Here is a 17,041-nt window from a genome sequence, read left to right as displayed (position 1 = left end):
AAAAAAAAAAAGCTAGCACCCATTCCCAGACCATCATTTCCCACCCCAAACGTTGTACACTAGCCCCTTGGACAGCAATGTGGAACGAAGAAAGGCAAAAGAGATCACTGGGGACCAATCTATCCATGGGTGTGCTGTACTTGGAAGCAGGATCCAGAGGCAGGAAAACAGTGGTTAATGAGTCAGACCCAAGAGGCACAGTCACGTGTGTTTATATCCCACTCCAAACCTCTTAGCACATATTTTTCAACCTCGTGGCTCCATTTTGTTTTTAATTAGTAGTATAATGACATCAATACAGAATGAAATTTTGATATGACATATAGTATTTGCATGAAATATGTCACTGAGCGCTTGGTACCTTATACATGTTACTTTATTCCTGATATTATTTTTTATTATTGAGTCCTGAAACCTGGCAAGCATGAAAGAGCAGCCTTCTGCACTCTTCAATTCCCTTTCATCTTCTCTCCTAATAGATCACAGAGTTTGTTTTTTAGTCTGTGTGCAAGTGATACTAATCACAGTCATTTACATGAACCATTTACCGTATATGCTCAGTTACCATACAGCCAATAATGATTTTGTGTACCAAAAAAATATATTTGATTAACCTAATTATTAATTAGTTTAGTGGATTAATACACTCAACTCGGCTCATGTACACTCAGACTTCATAGTTTGCTACTCAGAAGTATGACCAAAAATGTGCCTGCACACATGAGTGAGACAAAGAAAGAGATGAAGGAGCAGAGGAAAGGAGAGAGAAAGAGAAAGAACAATCAATGGTTATACTGTTAATGGAGATCTCTCATTTTCCCAAAGGTGTATTTCTTAAGGTGTAAGCAGAGGCTTGCAGGAAGGCATTAGGAATAAGAGGTAAGGTTAATAATTGATGATTAAAATGTTAGAGACACACGGGATGTCACATCTGCACATATTAAGTACTCTCTCAGCCTAATTATTTACAGAATACATAGACAAGAGTGGACACCTGAAGCTGAGGAGTGTCTAGTTAGTTAAACGAGGAGGCCATTAGGCTGAGGTTGATTTATTGCCTCAATAGCTTCTATGAGCAAACCAAAATCTAAGTGCAAATGCCTCCATTAAGAAATAAAAAAAAAAAAAACCTAAGGAAAAGCAATCACGAATGGTCAATCACGCTCCCCCAGGCAAGGTAACTGCTTAAACTGAACAGATCAGACAATCTTTTTGCTTTGCTTCTGCCTCTCCTCTATAAAAATAATTCCCCTGCTCCTGTGGGTAGACAGTGGCCTCTCATCACTTCTGGTTTGGTGCTGCCTGATTGGAATTATTTTTGCTTAAAAAAATCTCCTACTCTCTCTCTGTGTCTCTCATGAATAAATAAATAAAATCTTTTTAAAAAATCTTCTAAAAGTTTTAATATGCCTCAGTTTATCTTTTAACAGAACCATAAAATCGGATTCCTGCTAGAGAGAGTAATCAAAGGGTTTTTAAATTCAGCATTTACAATTGGAATTGTGTATTATTTGACTTCCAATTTGTCAATTCATTTTCCCTCTGAACTGTTACTTGTGCACATCTCTGTCCTCTCCTTGCAGGCATGGAATGAAAGGAAGAATGTCTTTTCTCAGCGCATCTTTTTCTGCAGAATGAGCAGATATAAGCAGCTGGGACTAAAGTCAACTACTAAATGTTGAAAGTTCCTAACAGCCATTAGATCAGTAAAGACAAGGGACTTCATAGTCAGGTTTCAGATCTGTAATATTTTCACTGGTTTTTCAAATGTTCACAGCTATATTAGAGTTGTTAAGAAAGTGGTTAAATTACAATAATAGCAACATTTTCCATCTATAGTTTCAAAAGACACTTTAGCATGTCTTATCATACTTAATTTTTTAAAACAAAGTTCAAGTGATGCCTGTTGTTTATCTTGCAAAGAACTGAATTTTAAAAAGCTGTTCTTAGTGTATTCTCTAACTGTTAATGAAATAAAGTCAGTAGTTTAGATTGACTATAGTTTGACCTCTGATAATCATCTCTATTAATAAATAAAATTCCATTCAACTTTCCCTACAAGTGTATTTATATTAAAGCAGTAGACTTCAAATTATAAGCTATCAGCTAGCAAATTTTTAGCATATCAGATTTTGGCATTTCTCATTGTTTAATTGGTGCTGTCTCACCTAGAATCTTGAGCCAAAATATTTTATTTAAGAATCTTATATGAAACTGCTTCTTATCTCTGTGCTTTTAATATTAACATGATTAATTATAGGGCACCTGGGTGGCTCAGTCTGGTTAAGCACCCGACTCTTGATTTCATCTGAGGTCATGATCTCAGGGTCAAGAGACTGAGCCCTGCTTCACCCTCTGTGCTGAGGACAGAGTCTGCTTGAGATTCTGTCTCTTTCCCTCTTCCCCTCCTCTGGCTAACACACAGGCACTCTCCAATAGATAGATAGATAGATAGATAGATAGATAGATAGATAGATAGATAAAATCTTTTAAAAATTCATATATTTAATTAAATAATTAATAGGCCAAATGAAACATGTATTTCTTGTTTTATCTCACTGACCTCATGTAACGGGCACACACCTCCTGTATGAGGACAGGAAAGGGTAGGAACAAATGTAAATAAACCCAAATGTTCAATTTCATTCAAGAGCTCTAAAGGAAAAGTTCAGCAAGCCATACAAGAGAATAAAAGACTCAATGAGCATGGAAGGCCTTATTGGGGAGGGGCCATTCAGCTGAGAATGAGAACAATGACAAGAGTCCAGCTTAAATGAGAGGAGCTGTAAGCTAAGGAGGAAAGACATTGGGTTAATGAGCAAGAGAAAGAGCTTTCTCTGACTCTGGCCACACCTGATTACCCTGCAATTCACTGTTAATGTTCCTTGTCTTCTATAGCACATGTTTTCATCTGTCATTAGGCATTGATGTGGTTGTTTAATTATTGTTTCTTTTCCTCCACTAAACTATAAATTGCATCAGGAAAAGATCACATATCTTTTGTTCATTATTGAATCCTCTGTGCTTTGTATGGGTCTGGCATATAGTAGATGCTCAATAATTCTTGAAAGAACAACTGAAAAAATACTGAAAATTAAGGTAGTCATGGCATCCGTGATAGCATGGCTATAGCACAAGTGAACAATAAAATATGGTTGTATTACCTGTTCAGTTGAGGATATTATTGGTTTTGTATTTTAGTACCTCATCATGTTTCACAAATAGGTCCATTAGCACATATCTTGTACTATTATTAAACTTAATTACATGAGCTGTTAATTTTTAGCTGAGAGCTCACTACCTTATATTTTCACAGCATATTATCTTTTGGACTCAGTCAGAAAATCATAGTTTTACAGCTATAAAATCTTCAGTTAATTGGAAATCATTAAATCGCTGGCCTCATCAATTCAAATGCTCAGTGTTCCTTTACTATAAAATGTGTAGGTATTGCTTGTTTCTGCAGATGGACTCCGTCAAGTCATTGATGCTCTCCTCCCTCAGACACTAAAGGAATAAACAAAATGCTTTAACTGTAGGCTTTTCCAAGATACCAGTAGGAAATGTTATGTATAGGTCATTGAGACCAAAGTACCTGGACAAGGGTTCCTGCTGTATATTCTCCATCCTCTAAGACAAGTTTGGAGCCATACCAGAAGGCCAATGCATAACAGAGGAAGATGAGACACCACATGAATCCAGTAAAGAATCCCATCACGATCCCTTTTCTAATTCCCCAACGCTGGGCAAACACAAGATTTTTCTCGTACCTGTGAAGAGAAAGCATTTGTGTCTACAGCAGCAGCAGCAGCAGCAGCAGTGCAAGTTAGAATGTTGAAAACAGTCCACAATGCAGTGCTCCTACTCAATGGTCATAAAATCACCCAAGCCACGCAGCAGCTTTCGGGAAAGAAAATGACAAAAACTTCCATGTTGTTATTTAGTTTGTTTCAACCTGGCAATGAAATGTGTTGGAGGAACAATGCCTAACAAAACCTCACACTTGATTACTTCTCAGAAAAGAATAGTATGAGATAGGGTGCCTGGGTGGCTCAGTTGATTAAGTGGCTGACTTTGGCTCAGATCATGATCTCAGGGTTCTGAGATTGAGCCCTGCATTGGGCTCCCTGCCCAGTGGGGAGTCTGCTTCTCCCTCTGCTTCTGCTGTTCCTCTGCTTGTGCTCTCTTCTCTGTAATATTAATAATAAAATAAAATCTTAAAAAAAATAGCGTGAGAAAAGTGAGAACTTTATCCCAAGAGAAAAGAATTTTCAACACAAATGTTTGAACATGAGGGATCTAGTACTATTTGTGCTTACATTGTTTTTGTCAAGTCACACAGCATGCTTTCTATCAGAAAATGATGCAACTGTTTTCCCCCAGTTTAAAACCAGTGTTTGCGCTGACTCATCTCCATATACACTCACTCATCTGCCCTGTGACCAAGAATACTATGTTGTAACACGACCGGTTGGGTTCACAGCCGTGAGACATGGATAACTACATAGAAATTCAATCAAAGCACTAACCTTCAGTGATTCTATGATTTAGGTATTAATAACTAGCATCATCTTAAAGTTCAGACATTCCGTACCTGCCTTTATCTCAAAACATAAATTCATGGAATACTTTTAATATTTCACAGGACAAAGTAAAGGTCTATCCTATGTTTGGTACTATTTTCAAAACATTTACAATGCTGCTATTATTAACATTAACATCTTTTATGGTGGAGGAAGTATGCTACTGAATTTTTTTGTGAGAAACAAGTAACTTCACTTTATAGACCAAAAGAAGGGGGGGGGGAGGAAAAGAGAATAATTAGAGATTATGAATTCTATTCTCTTTTTTATTTGGTAACAACTGAGAATGGCATCATCATACTAGATCTACAACTCATGAAATAAGAGTTTAATTAAATTGGTGGCTATTTTATAAAATCTGTACCTGGCACATGGTAAGCACTTAATAAATACTAGATAAAAGGCAGAAAAAACAAAATCAAAATTTTGACAGCTGTATTGTTTTGGTCATTTAGGTTTTTTATTTTCACTAAGAATTAATCTCCTAGAATGATGGTCTGTAATATACCCAGTGATAAATTAACAAAATTTAATCAAACAATGATTAAATGGAAATTTTATCAGACTTTATAAAGAGCATGTAGTACAGTAGCTGAATAAAGACACCTAATAAAAATGTGTGGAACTGCATTTTAGATCATGGAGCAAACAGTGATACCGTCCGCTATGATGTGTATAGCATGCGTGCACGCACACCACCATAGTTGAAATACATACCTAACCTAAGATAGCTTTCTAAAAATCTCCAACTACAACATTTTCAAAAAACACACAGCTAGAGACTTAGGGGTCCGTAGCACTGTGCCCAACTAATACTCTCAGCTAACTCTTGAACAAAAGCTCTTTCAGGGTAAACAGACCAAGGTACATCTGCCACTTCGTACAAAATGGGGAGGATCTAGGGTAATGTGCTGAATGATGAAATTCAGGAATATGGTAGACATTTCAATAAACCAACCTTTCAACCTCTTTTTTCTCACCACCAAAAGCAGCCACTGTTCGCATAGATGAAATGACTTCATCTGCCACTGACCCTGCTTTGGCATAGGCCTTCAATTCATAGTCAGTAAACTTGGATACACTCTAAAATCCAAAAGAAGAAAACAAAACATGAAGACCAGGCAATGAAGTAAGTCAGCCTGTCATTTGGTGATTCATTTAGCAGAGTAAACATGTAGTGTGATTTGATACTGGATTCTCACTATAACGGTTCACCAAGGAAAGAATCTGGTCCAAGTCTGACCCATGTTAAGCCCCACCCATGAGTGTTTGGTTGTTAGCATATCAAAATGACTTCCTTAGAAGTCAGCCTCAAGAACCTTCTCACAGAGTGAGTCCCAAAGAGGGGATTCTGTGAGACCACAGTGTTTCACTTATGATACTAATGAAATTTTCAAATGAAACCATGTCACATTTCATTGCTATTGACTACAGAATGTTCACACAGCTTACAGACAAACACCAGAGTCAGAGACTGGAGGTTACTCAGAGTATAGAATGAGAGAAAGGTCCTGACCATACAGAGACTCGTGATGCTGCAGAGGTAATTGCACACAAGAGAAAGCTCCAGATAAATATCAAAGCATTTTGACTCAAATGTAGGGGTTCAACTAACTAGCTTTGCTTCTTACATAAAGAACAAAAAAGACATTGCCCTTAATATTTAACAAGTTACTTTTTCTAAAATTGGACTTAGATTGAGTTGTAATTATAATTAATCACCAAAGAAATCCCTGGCACAGATAAAGACGCTGGAATGAATACAAGCAAATATTATAGAAGATCAACAACTCAAAAATCTAAAATATATATAGTATCCAGACTAAAGAAGTTTATCTTCCAAGAATTTCCAAACTTTTAGTAGCAGAACTCTTCTCAAACACAATCTTAAACATAATTCTAAGATATAAAATAAGTAAATGTTATTACAACATATTTATGTCACAAGTCCACATTTTATAAAAGTTGTGAATTGAAAAGACAACAACAAGGAAAGTAGGGCTATTTTCGTCAACATTAAAATCTGAATTTACATGTTATGGACATTGTAGTTTTTACCACAATCCTCTTCTAATTTATTTCTAAATTACGTATTGAGGAAACTAAATAGCTATGAATATTAATAATTTTATTGTAATTTATTGCATATTAAATAATCTCAGGATACTTCTGTTAAATTGACACAGGAGCTTAAAAGATGTAAATTGGAAAATATTTAATGATAGCTCATGTTTCTCATGGTAAATATTAAAGTCCAACACAGGCATACAAAACCCTCATTAACATGTAACATGTCATATATTGCCCCCTCCTGCTTTTTCTCTTGGTCCTGCTTTTGAATTGGGCCTAGTGAGGTTGCTTGTATCATTTTACACAAACATGCACAGACTTGAATTCAGGAAGAAACCAGTGCAGAGCTACAGCATTCCAAATCAGTGACACATTAACAAGAACTTGAAATACGGGCCCTGAGATAGTAAGAGAAACCATCCCCTAAGCCTGTTCAAATCAGGTTACCCAGGCTACATCTCCACCATGTTGAAATGTAACATATTGCCCATCTAAGTATGAATATTAAATAATCACAGGTTTGAGAAAAGAGATTAAGTGTATTTAGCAGAAAAAAGCTGAATCAAAAAAGCTGTGGAATTCTCCACAGAATCCCCAAAGATCGCCTGTGGAGAGTGAGGCTTTTCTGGAGTGAAGCTAGAAAGTGTTTGATAGGAAAGATTGTTATAAAGCTTGCACAACATGGTGGATTGGAAAAACTAAAAACTATTATCTCTTTAGCAATTAATTCTGTGCCAGATGCCATGCTGAGTGGATAACATGGATTATGCCTTAAGTCATCACAGTGGCTTTTGGGAGGCATTATCCTTATCTTCAAGATGAGGAAACAAAAGTTTTGACAGGCTAAATATATCTTTCTTGAGCCAGTTGGTAGAGTCAGGTTAGTGGTTAGTTGAGAGGAATGAACTCTTTGCCATTGTCACTCTGTACGACCTGGGAAACGTTTGAGTAATATAGCCACGGGATTGTAGAGAATATTTTGCTAGAAAATTTTATGGAGATTGGTTCCCTGTTGCTCCATGATGTGAGGGTGTGCAGCTTTTCACCTGAAATCTATGCTCACTTACAGTAAACTATTAGTGAGCCAGATCTCATGATCTGCTGTTATCTAAGGCAGCTGCTCTAAAAGTATGATATAATAATTTATTAATCCTAGGGATTTCACTGGGATGACCCCAAACTCCTACTGCTACATTTTTCCTGGCCTGCATGCCAAGATACTACTCAGAATGGGCCAGGTCACCTCATTCTGAAACTGATCCAACTGCATGGAGAACACAGCTGTGACTGCAGAAATCTCGTTTATGTGTTTGTTACTGATCTGGGTATATTTGTTGGGCCTTTTTGAAGAAAATATCTGAGCTTGGGAGACCATGGGAAGCAATAGGCATATGAGAGAATGGGTGGGGATTTGGAGTCAGGGTCCCTTGTATTTGAATCTAGTTTTGTCACTCGCTAGCTGTGCAACCCCAGACAAGTCCCTTACCTCTCTGAGTCTCCATTTCTTATGTTTAAATGACATTAATACTTTATAAGATTGTTGTAAAGATCAGAGATAATATATATGAAGTTCCTAATAGTGCCTGGCAAAATAGCAAATCCTTAACAAACGTGGTTTGCTATTGTTATTAACACAATAATACTTACGTTATTAAAATATCATCAATCCCTGGGTTGATGGAATGTTATTTGATACTAAGGAAGAATCACCAAAACACAACAAAACAGTGATAATAATGCTGACTAAACATAAATAGGGAAAAGGAACCAAGTTTCACATTTCTGGCTGTTTCTCAGTGCAGATATCTTGGAGAGAAGTGAGAAGACATTCTTACCAGACCAATGATGGCTGCTCCAATCCCGATAAGAGGGCTCACAGAGATAATGACCAAGGTCAGTTTCCAACCCTGGTAAAATCCCAATAGGAAGCCACAGATGCTCGTGGTCATGCGCTGAATGAAAATGGGCATTTGGTCGGCAATGGCATCATTGACTCTGTTAATATCGCTAGAAACAGGAGAGGCTTTGATCACTAAAACTGAATTTGGTCAATTCAAATGTCTTGTTGAGAAATCCCAGCCTTTCCCTTCTATTGGCATCACCATATCCCATTGCCTGTGAAACATAAAAGCCTTTCACTTTTGAAGAAACTTGCAGCAGCTTGTGAGGTCATGGAGCCTCTCCCTCCCTCATAGCCAAGTAAGTTTGTCCTCAACCCAGTTTTCCCAACTGGTGTCCATTCAATGTTGACAAAGACTTTCAGAAACCATCTTATTTGTTTCTTTCTTTCTTAAAAAAAAAAAAAAAAGATTTTATTTATTTATTCACAAGAAACACAGAGACACAGGCAGAGGGAGAAGCAGGCTCCAAGCAGGGAGCCTGATGTAGGACTTGATCCCGGGTCCCCAGGATCATGCCCTGGGCTGAAGGCGATGCTAAACCACTGAGCCACCCAGGCTGCCCTGTCTCTTTCTTTCTTATAGCTCATATCTTTGGTCTGTCCTGTGGAGTCCTTTCCTTCGTTATTCCGGCTAAATCCTTTCAGCCTCGAGCTGCAACCCACACACCACCGGATTCATAAAAACTCTTGAGGAAAAGGTAATCTCTTCCTCCCTGTGTTTGCATAACCAACATAATGAATCTGTGTATGCGATTATTGCATGTAGCCGACCGGCAGTATAGAATAGGGGTTGGTTAAGAGCACAGACTGGGGCCAGACTCTGAATTTCAACACGAGTTTTCCTGGGCAGATTACTTAACTTTTCTGTGCCTTAGTTTCCTCATCTATAAAATGGGGACAATGACAGAACCTGCCTTAATGGATCGTAATGAGGATTAGCTAATGTATGTTAAGTATGTAGAACAGTGCCTACAGTATAGTACGCTATCCATGTGTCAGCTCTGATTATTTATTTGCTTGCACCTTTTATCCCTCCTACTAGATGGTGAGTTCCCTGAGGTCAGGAGTTGTGTGGTTTATCTTTATGGCTTGCCTAGGGTAAGCCCTCCAAAGTATTAGTTGAATATAGTAGCATTAAATTCATATTCCTGGAGGGATGCCTGGGTAGCTCTGTGGTTGAGCTTCTGCCTTTGGCTCAGGTCGTCATCCCAAGGTCCGGGGATCGAGTCCTGCTTGGGCTCCCCACAGGGAGCCTGCTTCTCCCTCTGCCAGTGTCTCTGCCTCTCTCTGTGTGTCTCTCATGAATAAATAAAATCTTTAAAAAAATTCATATTCCTAGGAACATTCCCATAATCTCTTGCTCAGATGGAGCAAACAGGGCTTAGGACTCAATAGCAAAAAAAAAAAAAAAAAAAAAAAAAAAAGGGACTAAGATATTACCCACAGAGCTGACAATTGTATCCCAGCAAGGTTAAGTATCTGTGCAAGGCCACACAGTAAGTAAGGGACAGAATGAGTGCTAGAATCTAAGTATCTCAACATTCAGTCTTTGCTCTTCCCTATACTACACACTCTCTCATGGGCCCTCATAGGACCCCAAATTTCCATTCAATAGGATTCAAGTACTTCTAATTACTCAGGGCTCATTCAAAATACCTGAAGGAGGAGGGAAGGAGGGCCATCAATGGCTCTAACTGGTCTTTAGGTATAAACTAGATTTAAATCTAGTTGTTTAGTTCAAATCTTTCTTGAACCACTTTGGATTTTTTGGTCTTTGTTTTTATGCGTAGAAATGGCCTTAACAGACAAGGCAAGATAATTCATTCTAATTACATTGTTTTTCCTTACAGATAAATGGGTTGTGACATCCCTCAGTCTCTCTTTTAGAGGCCAAATAGCCCTACTTCTTTTAACTCTCTTCTGTAATACTTCATTTCTAATATCTTAATCAAGGTCCTACAAAAAATAAACTGTAGTATCCTGCCTTTCAATTTTTAATGATCATATCAGATAAAATGTCACCTATGAAAAAACTATGCTGCCTGTAAAAGACCAATTTAAGAGACCAAATACATCCAAAATAACTGAAAATGTGTTTCTAATTGTTATTTAATTTAGAAATAAGGGCTCTATCATCAAAAACTCACACGTACTTAAAAACCGCCCACCAGCCACTTACTCAGAAAATCTTGTATTCAACTCTCCCACTGAATTGCAGTCGAACCATCCTATTTCCATTCGCATTACTTTCCTAAAGGAAATTTTTCTCATTTTCTGTATCTGACGAGCTGCAGCAATCACCCAAAAGCATATCTGAAAATGGAGCAAGGAATGTTTGTCACTGTGATGTTAAAAAAAATGTTTGTTAATTCCTTCTCTTTGCAGAAGAAAATACTTTCCATGTAAGCCTGAGGAAAAGAAGAAAGTGATTCACAGAAAGCTGCATCATGGGAGGTACGGTGAGCTCTGGCACCTGCTGCTGAAAGTGGGCTGAACAGAACAGCTGTGGCCAGGGGAGCCAGAAGGTTTGGGTGTGAATTTGGCTTTGCCACTGATAGATATAACCTTACTGAGCTTCACCTTCCACATGCGTAAAGGATGACAGAGCCAAAAAGAAATTCTTGTTCATATATACCTATTTTTGCATGATGCTTCTGGGTGTATTGTTTTCCCCCTGAGAGGCTTGACAACAAGCATGTATGCATAGTTTTCAGACTGTTGGACAATAATTTTCAGAGCAAGTAAAACAAAAATTATGACATAAGCAGGGAATAAATCTACTAATAACTGCTTCCAACCAAGCAAAGTCAGGCTGTCATTAAAACTCTCAGTACCAGCATGGGAAAATTTGATTCCTTTCTCTTTAAAGTGAACACAAACTTCCTGGAATTCTTGGATGAATGGGGACTGAAGGGCTTCATTATTTTTTCTAGAGAAGTGGGTAAAAGACGAAATATTCTACTTCTTTATTAAGGGGTAAGTAACTCTAAGCCTTTCCATGGCTTAAATCTAGAGTACACTCTAGATTCAGTTTACAGAATTTGGTTTGAAACACAGACTGGTGAGATTTTAGCAATGAAAGTGAAAAAGAAAGAGTTTGCTTTCCTCCAACACCTCCTGCCTGGCTTTCTCCAGGGTGCTCATGCTCCCCTTACAAACACTCCCACAACTGCCTATTTTTGAGTTTAGAAGATGAAGTAGAGGGAGAAGGGGAGGACAGAGCATTGAAATCCAAAGTCTATTCTCCTTCTTTCTAGATAACTGCATGTATTTTCCTCCTCATCTGAGAAGAAGAATCCTTCCCCAATCTCTCACATACCCCACTCCACCTCCAAATAAAACTGTATCCTGAGGGCTTCTGAACAGCTCAAAAGCTTGCATTTCATTGTAATATCTCTTATCCCAGATGTTGATCTATCAATAAAATGGAGGCACTACTCACTTGAATATATCCTGTGATAAGTACTAACAAAGCGATTCCAGCATAGTAACTGGCAAATTTGATCATTTCACTCTCAATGTCCAGCAACCTTCAAAAGAGGGGAAAAAATGTTAAGATTCAGAAGTAGGGTCAAGCTTGCCAAAGATTACATTTGTGGGTACAGAAGAAAATAAAATATGAAATATGGGTAAGCATCTTCTCTATGTAGAATTATAATCAATCCAACCAAATTTCCACCTAGACCTCACGGTACCAAACTCAGCAAAGATGCCTACCGTCTTCATTTTTATAGGCAGGAATAACTCACTGGCAGTTGTTGGAAGCCAGGGGCAGTAGATGGCAGCCCAGTGCTCTGTCTACCGAGGCCGTCACTCATGCTCCTTAGATAGTGACGGAGCCATCACTGCTAGGGAGAGATTTTACAAAGCCAGATTGGTGTCTGCAAAGACATTGGTAGAGAAGCGTGAGCTGTAAATCAGGAGGCTCACTGTTACCTCCTCCAGGAATCTAAGCCAGCTTTTCAACTCTTCCATCTTAAGGAGACACTGAAAAATGTGTGTGTCATCATCCCAAAGAAGGAAAAAAATATTTTATCAGCCCAGTCCTTCTGCCGACTGCAGCCCAAGGGGTTTCACTCTCTGGGACATTTTCTAAGATGAAGCTTAAGAATTCGTGGGGAAGAGCAAGAAAGCTCTATAGCATTTTTTCTTTTTTCTCACCGCAACTATACACAGCAGCACAGGGTTTGGGATTGGCAGGGGTGGGGAGGGAAGGCACAAATTAGTCTGAGATTGCTTGCTGTCAGAAAATAAAGAATTTTATACTTAGAAAATTAACATGTCAGTTGATAGCAATTCTGACCCTTGAGGATACTCTAAATGATGTAGAGTCTATTTCTTTAGAAAATCAGAAAGCAACACCTTCAGCAGAGGTGTTCTCATCCTACATGCTTTCTGCTTCCTATCAGCTCTTCCTTTTGTGACCCAAGCCTTAGGTCAAGTGTTGAAGTATAATTCCTTTAATTCAGAACAAACTATTATTCCATGACAGATTCTATTGCCATCTTGCACTATTATTCAACATCTTCATTGAATTTATTTATACTGAATATAGTTATGTTTGTTTTGCTAGATTGCAAGCCACTTGAGGGCAAGGGCTTGGTTTAAGCTGCTTGCTCACACTGCCGGAAGCCTTAAACAATACCTTACACGTAACAGACACAATACCTCAATAAATGTTTATATATTCTGCTTTGACTTTTAAAATACCTATAAGGAAGGGGAAATAATTGCCTCCGTAAACCCCTCTGTGGATGGATAGTTTCCAAAACAATGAATACATCAGTTCACCACACTTCTGTCTTTCCTGATGGTTTAAGGGAACCCCAAGAATGGACAAGACCTAGAAAACTTCTATGTAAATATCCACAATCAGAGGTTCTCACAAAAGTTAAGTATCTCTCTATAGGATGCATAATGGAGTAAGACAATTCTAATGTGAAAATGAGGCCACATTCTTAGTTTTTTTGTTTGTGAAATGGCAATTGTCACTTGACAACTCTGTTCAAAAAACAGAGGACTATGAGTATTTTTCAAAAAGTTTTACTTAGATTTCCTGTGGTGCATTCATTCTACACACGCTCTAGGCAAAAGCGATAAAATGCCTGCCACGAAAGACGCAGCTGCCTAAGTTATAAACAAACCTACTCAGATTGAAAGTACCGAGAACTGACCCAGCACCAGAATTTATTGGGGAAAACTTCAGAATTATATTATTGCTGGATGGTGTGGATAAGGACATGTGTAGTTTATGATTCTGTTCACTCCCGAGGCACCCCAGAGATAAATGGTTAACTCATTTTTATTTTATTCTCAGGGATAAGAAGTTATTAGGGTTTTAGAAACTACTTGAGAATATTTCTGGAACAACATAGTGTTCCAGAAACGTATCAGAAAAACTGATAGGAAGGAAATGAGCAGGCTGGATTGGCTCCTTTGACTGCACATCAAATTTTTTATCATCCGATTGAAAGTTTTCTTGTGGTTATAAAATCCTAGAAAGGATTCTTTCAAGTGTGCAAGTGATTTGGCTCAACAAATGGGCGCCTTTCTTTTTAACAAAACATTGATGTACATCTACTTGACCTAATGAAGATTCCCCTGGCTCATTTGTTGAAGTGAGAAGGGGGCAGAAAGATGACAATTAGAGGGAACGGTAAGAGATATTTTACAAATTATTGAGATATGAGAATTCTTACCTTGCTTTTTATGAAAAAGAAATGCACCATAAAATCAAAGTACTCAATTTATACCTCAAGATTTCCAATTTACTAGAGCCATAGGGTTTTCATTTTAAATATGTAGGAGGTCTTCATGACAAGGTGCATTGCTTAACACAGACTTATCCTTTCCATGGTTTTCATGCGCTATTGCACTATTCACCCAGTAACACTTTAGAGTCACATTAGTGTCAACTCCTAAATGAGCATCACAGGTGAGAAACGTGCTTATGTCCTACTCTCAGAATGTTGGAGGCTCTGAATTCTTAATGCAAGGACATCAACCTATAGACAAATGGCTGATTGCTGGGTAAAGCTGCTTTACAGGATACCCATACACTATAGTAGCCTACTACCAGAATGGCTAGGATTACCTTTCAGAGAATCTGTGACAATTTTTTTTCACCCAGGAAGCTATTTTTTGTTTGTTTTTCATAAAGCTTTTTATTTTGAGGTAAGTGTAGATTCTCATGCGCTGGTGAGGAATAATATAGAAATATATACACCCTTTGGTAACATCTTGCAAAACGACAGGACAATATCACAAGGATGTTGACACTAATATAATCAAGACCAGAATGTTCTCATCACCCCAATGATTCTTCAAGTCACCCTTTTATATCTACACATGCTTCTGTCCAGCCTCCATTCCCCCATTAGTCCCTGGCTACCATCCATCTGTTCTCTGTTGCTACAGTTTTATCATTCGAAGAATATTATGTAAGTGGAATCACACAGTATGTAACCTTTTGGTGTTGGTGGCTTTTTTTTCCCACTCAGCATATTTCTTTAAAATCCCATAAATTATTTGTTCCTCTTTATTGTTAAATATTATTCCGTGGTATACATGTATCACGGCTTATTTCACCATTCACCCATTGAAGGATAGTCTGAGTTGTTTCCACTTTTTGTCTGTTACAGACAAAGCTCCTATAACCTTTGTGTATAGGTTTTTATGTGAACATAGGTTTTCATTTCTCTGGAATAAATCCCCAAGAGTAGAATTTCTGGATTGTATAACATTTGCATGTTTGATTTTTTTTTAATTTCCAAACTATTTTCCATAGTGGCTGCACCATTTTACATTCCTATCAGAAAAGTATAAGTGATCCAGTTCCGCCGTATCCTCACCAGCTCTGGTGTTATCACAATTTTTATGTTAGTCATTCTGATAGATTTGCACTGATATCTCATCTTGATTTTAATTTGCATTCCCTAACCGCTAATGTTGCTGAATATCTTTTCATGTGCACATTTGCCATCTTTATATCCTTAGTGAAATGTCTGTTCATGTGTTTTTCCCTATTCGAACTGGTGTTTTTCTAGCCATTGAGTTTGGAGAGTTCTTTATATTTTCGAGATCCTAGTCCTTTGTTAGACATATAATTTGCAAATATGATCTCCCAGTCTGTACCTTTTCTTTCCTTCCTCTTCAGGGTCTTTTGCAGAGCAAACATTTTTCATTCTGATAAAGTCTAATTCATCAATTTTTCTTTTTATGAATTGTACCTTCAGTGTCAGGTCTAAGAGCTCTTTGTCTAGCCTTCGACATGAAAATGGTCACCCACATATCTTTCTAAAAATTTACAGGTTACTTTTTACATTTGAGTCCACAATCCACTTAGAGCTATTTTTTGTATGGGTTCATTTTTCTGCCTATGGATATCCAACTAGTCATTCAACTATTTGATAAAAAGTTTATATTTTCTCCATTGAATTTCTTTTCTACCTTTGTCAATGATCAATTGGATGTCAATAATCAATTTGCATGGGTCTATGTTTGAATTCTCTGTTCTGTTCCTCTGTCAATACTACACAACTTTGCTATAGCTATATAATATGTCTTGAAATCGGGCAGACTGTTTCCTCACATTTTATTCCTCTTTTTCAAAGTTGCTTTAGATATTCTAGTTCTTTTGCCTTTTCATATAAACTTTAGAGTACTCTTGTTTATATCCACAAAAATGTCTGGCTGAGATTTTGATAGGAATTTTATTAAAGCTGTAAATTATTTTGGGGGAACTGACATCTTTACTATATGAATTTTCCAATTCATTAACAACGTATGTCTCTCCATCTATTTTGGTCTCTGATTTCTTTCATCAGCGTTTTGCACTTTTCAGCATATAAATCCTGTACATGTTTGATTAGATTGACACCTAAATAAATTTTTTGAGCAATCGTTAATAATATTATTTTTATTTTATTTTTTGACATTATATTTTTAATATTGGCGCTCACATGTTCATTGCTAGTATGTAGAAATACCACTAAACTTTGTATATTTATCTGGTATTTTATGACTTTGCTAAACTCATTCATTGATTCTAGGATATTTTTGTAGATTCTTTGGGATTTTCTATGTTGACAATAATATCTCCAAAATAAACAGGTATATTTCTTCCTTTTAGATCTGTATGTTTTTTCATTTAAATTTTTTTGATTGTAGTAAAAAACACATAACATAAAATTTACCAACTTAACCATTTTTAAGTGTACAGTTCAGTAGTGTTAAGTATTAAATCAGTATTCTTTTCCTTCCTTATTGTATAGGCTAGAACATTGAGTACTGTGTTGAATAATAGAAGTGAACGCATATATCCTTGCCTTGTTTCCAGTCTTAGGGGGAAGTATTCAATTTTCTACTTTTAAGTATAACGTTAGCCGTAGGACTTTTTTGTAGATTTTTTTTTTTTTAAGTTAAAGAATTTCTTTTCTGTTCCTAGTTTTCTGAGAGTTTTTTATGGATGGATGTTGAAATTTTAAAT

General features: G+C 37.2%; 1 protein-coding gene across 3 annotated transcripts in view; it reads right to left on the bottom strand.

Annotated features, from left to right (window-relative positions):
* Positions 1 to 17,041, bottom strand: part of ABCB11 (ATP binding cassette subfamily B member 11) — an 88,201-nt gene that overhangs the window by 46,624 nt on the left and 24,536 nt on the right. For 2 of the 3 annotated variants that reach the window (XM_077883014.1, XM_077883015.1), the window contains 5 exons: positions 11,996 to 12,083; positions 10,733 to 10,866; positions 8,489 to 8,660; positions 5,542 to 5,666; positions 3,596 to 3,770 (listed from right to left, as the gene is read on the bottom strand). In XM_077883014.1, coding sequence (XP_077739140.1) covers positions 3,596 to 3,770; positions 5,542 to 5,666; positions 8,489 to 8,660; positions 10,733 to 10,866; positions 11,996 to 12,083 — 694 coding nt within the window. Of the gene's footprint in view, positions 1 to 3,595; positions 4,054 to 5,541; positions 5,667 to 8,488; positions 8,661 to 10,732; positions 10,867 to 11,995; positions 12,084 to 17,041 lie in introns of those variants that run through there. The other variant, XM_077883016.1, reaches the window with a different exon arrangement.

This window comes from Canis aureus, chromosome 34 (genome assembly GCF_053574225.1).
Source record: "Canis aureus isolate CA01 chromosome 34, VMU_Caureus_v.1.0, whole genome shotgun sequence".
NCBI classification, from domain to species: Eukaryota; Metazoa; Chordata; class Mammalia; order Carnivora; family Canidae; genus Canis; species Canis aureus.
This window is presented reverse-complemented; position numbering and strand designations above follow the sequence as displayed.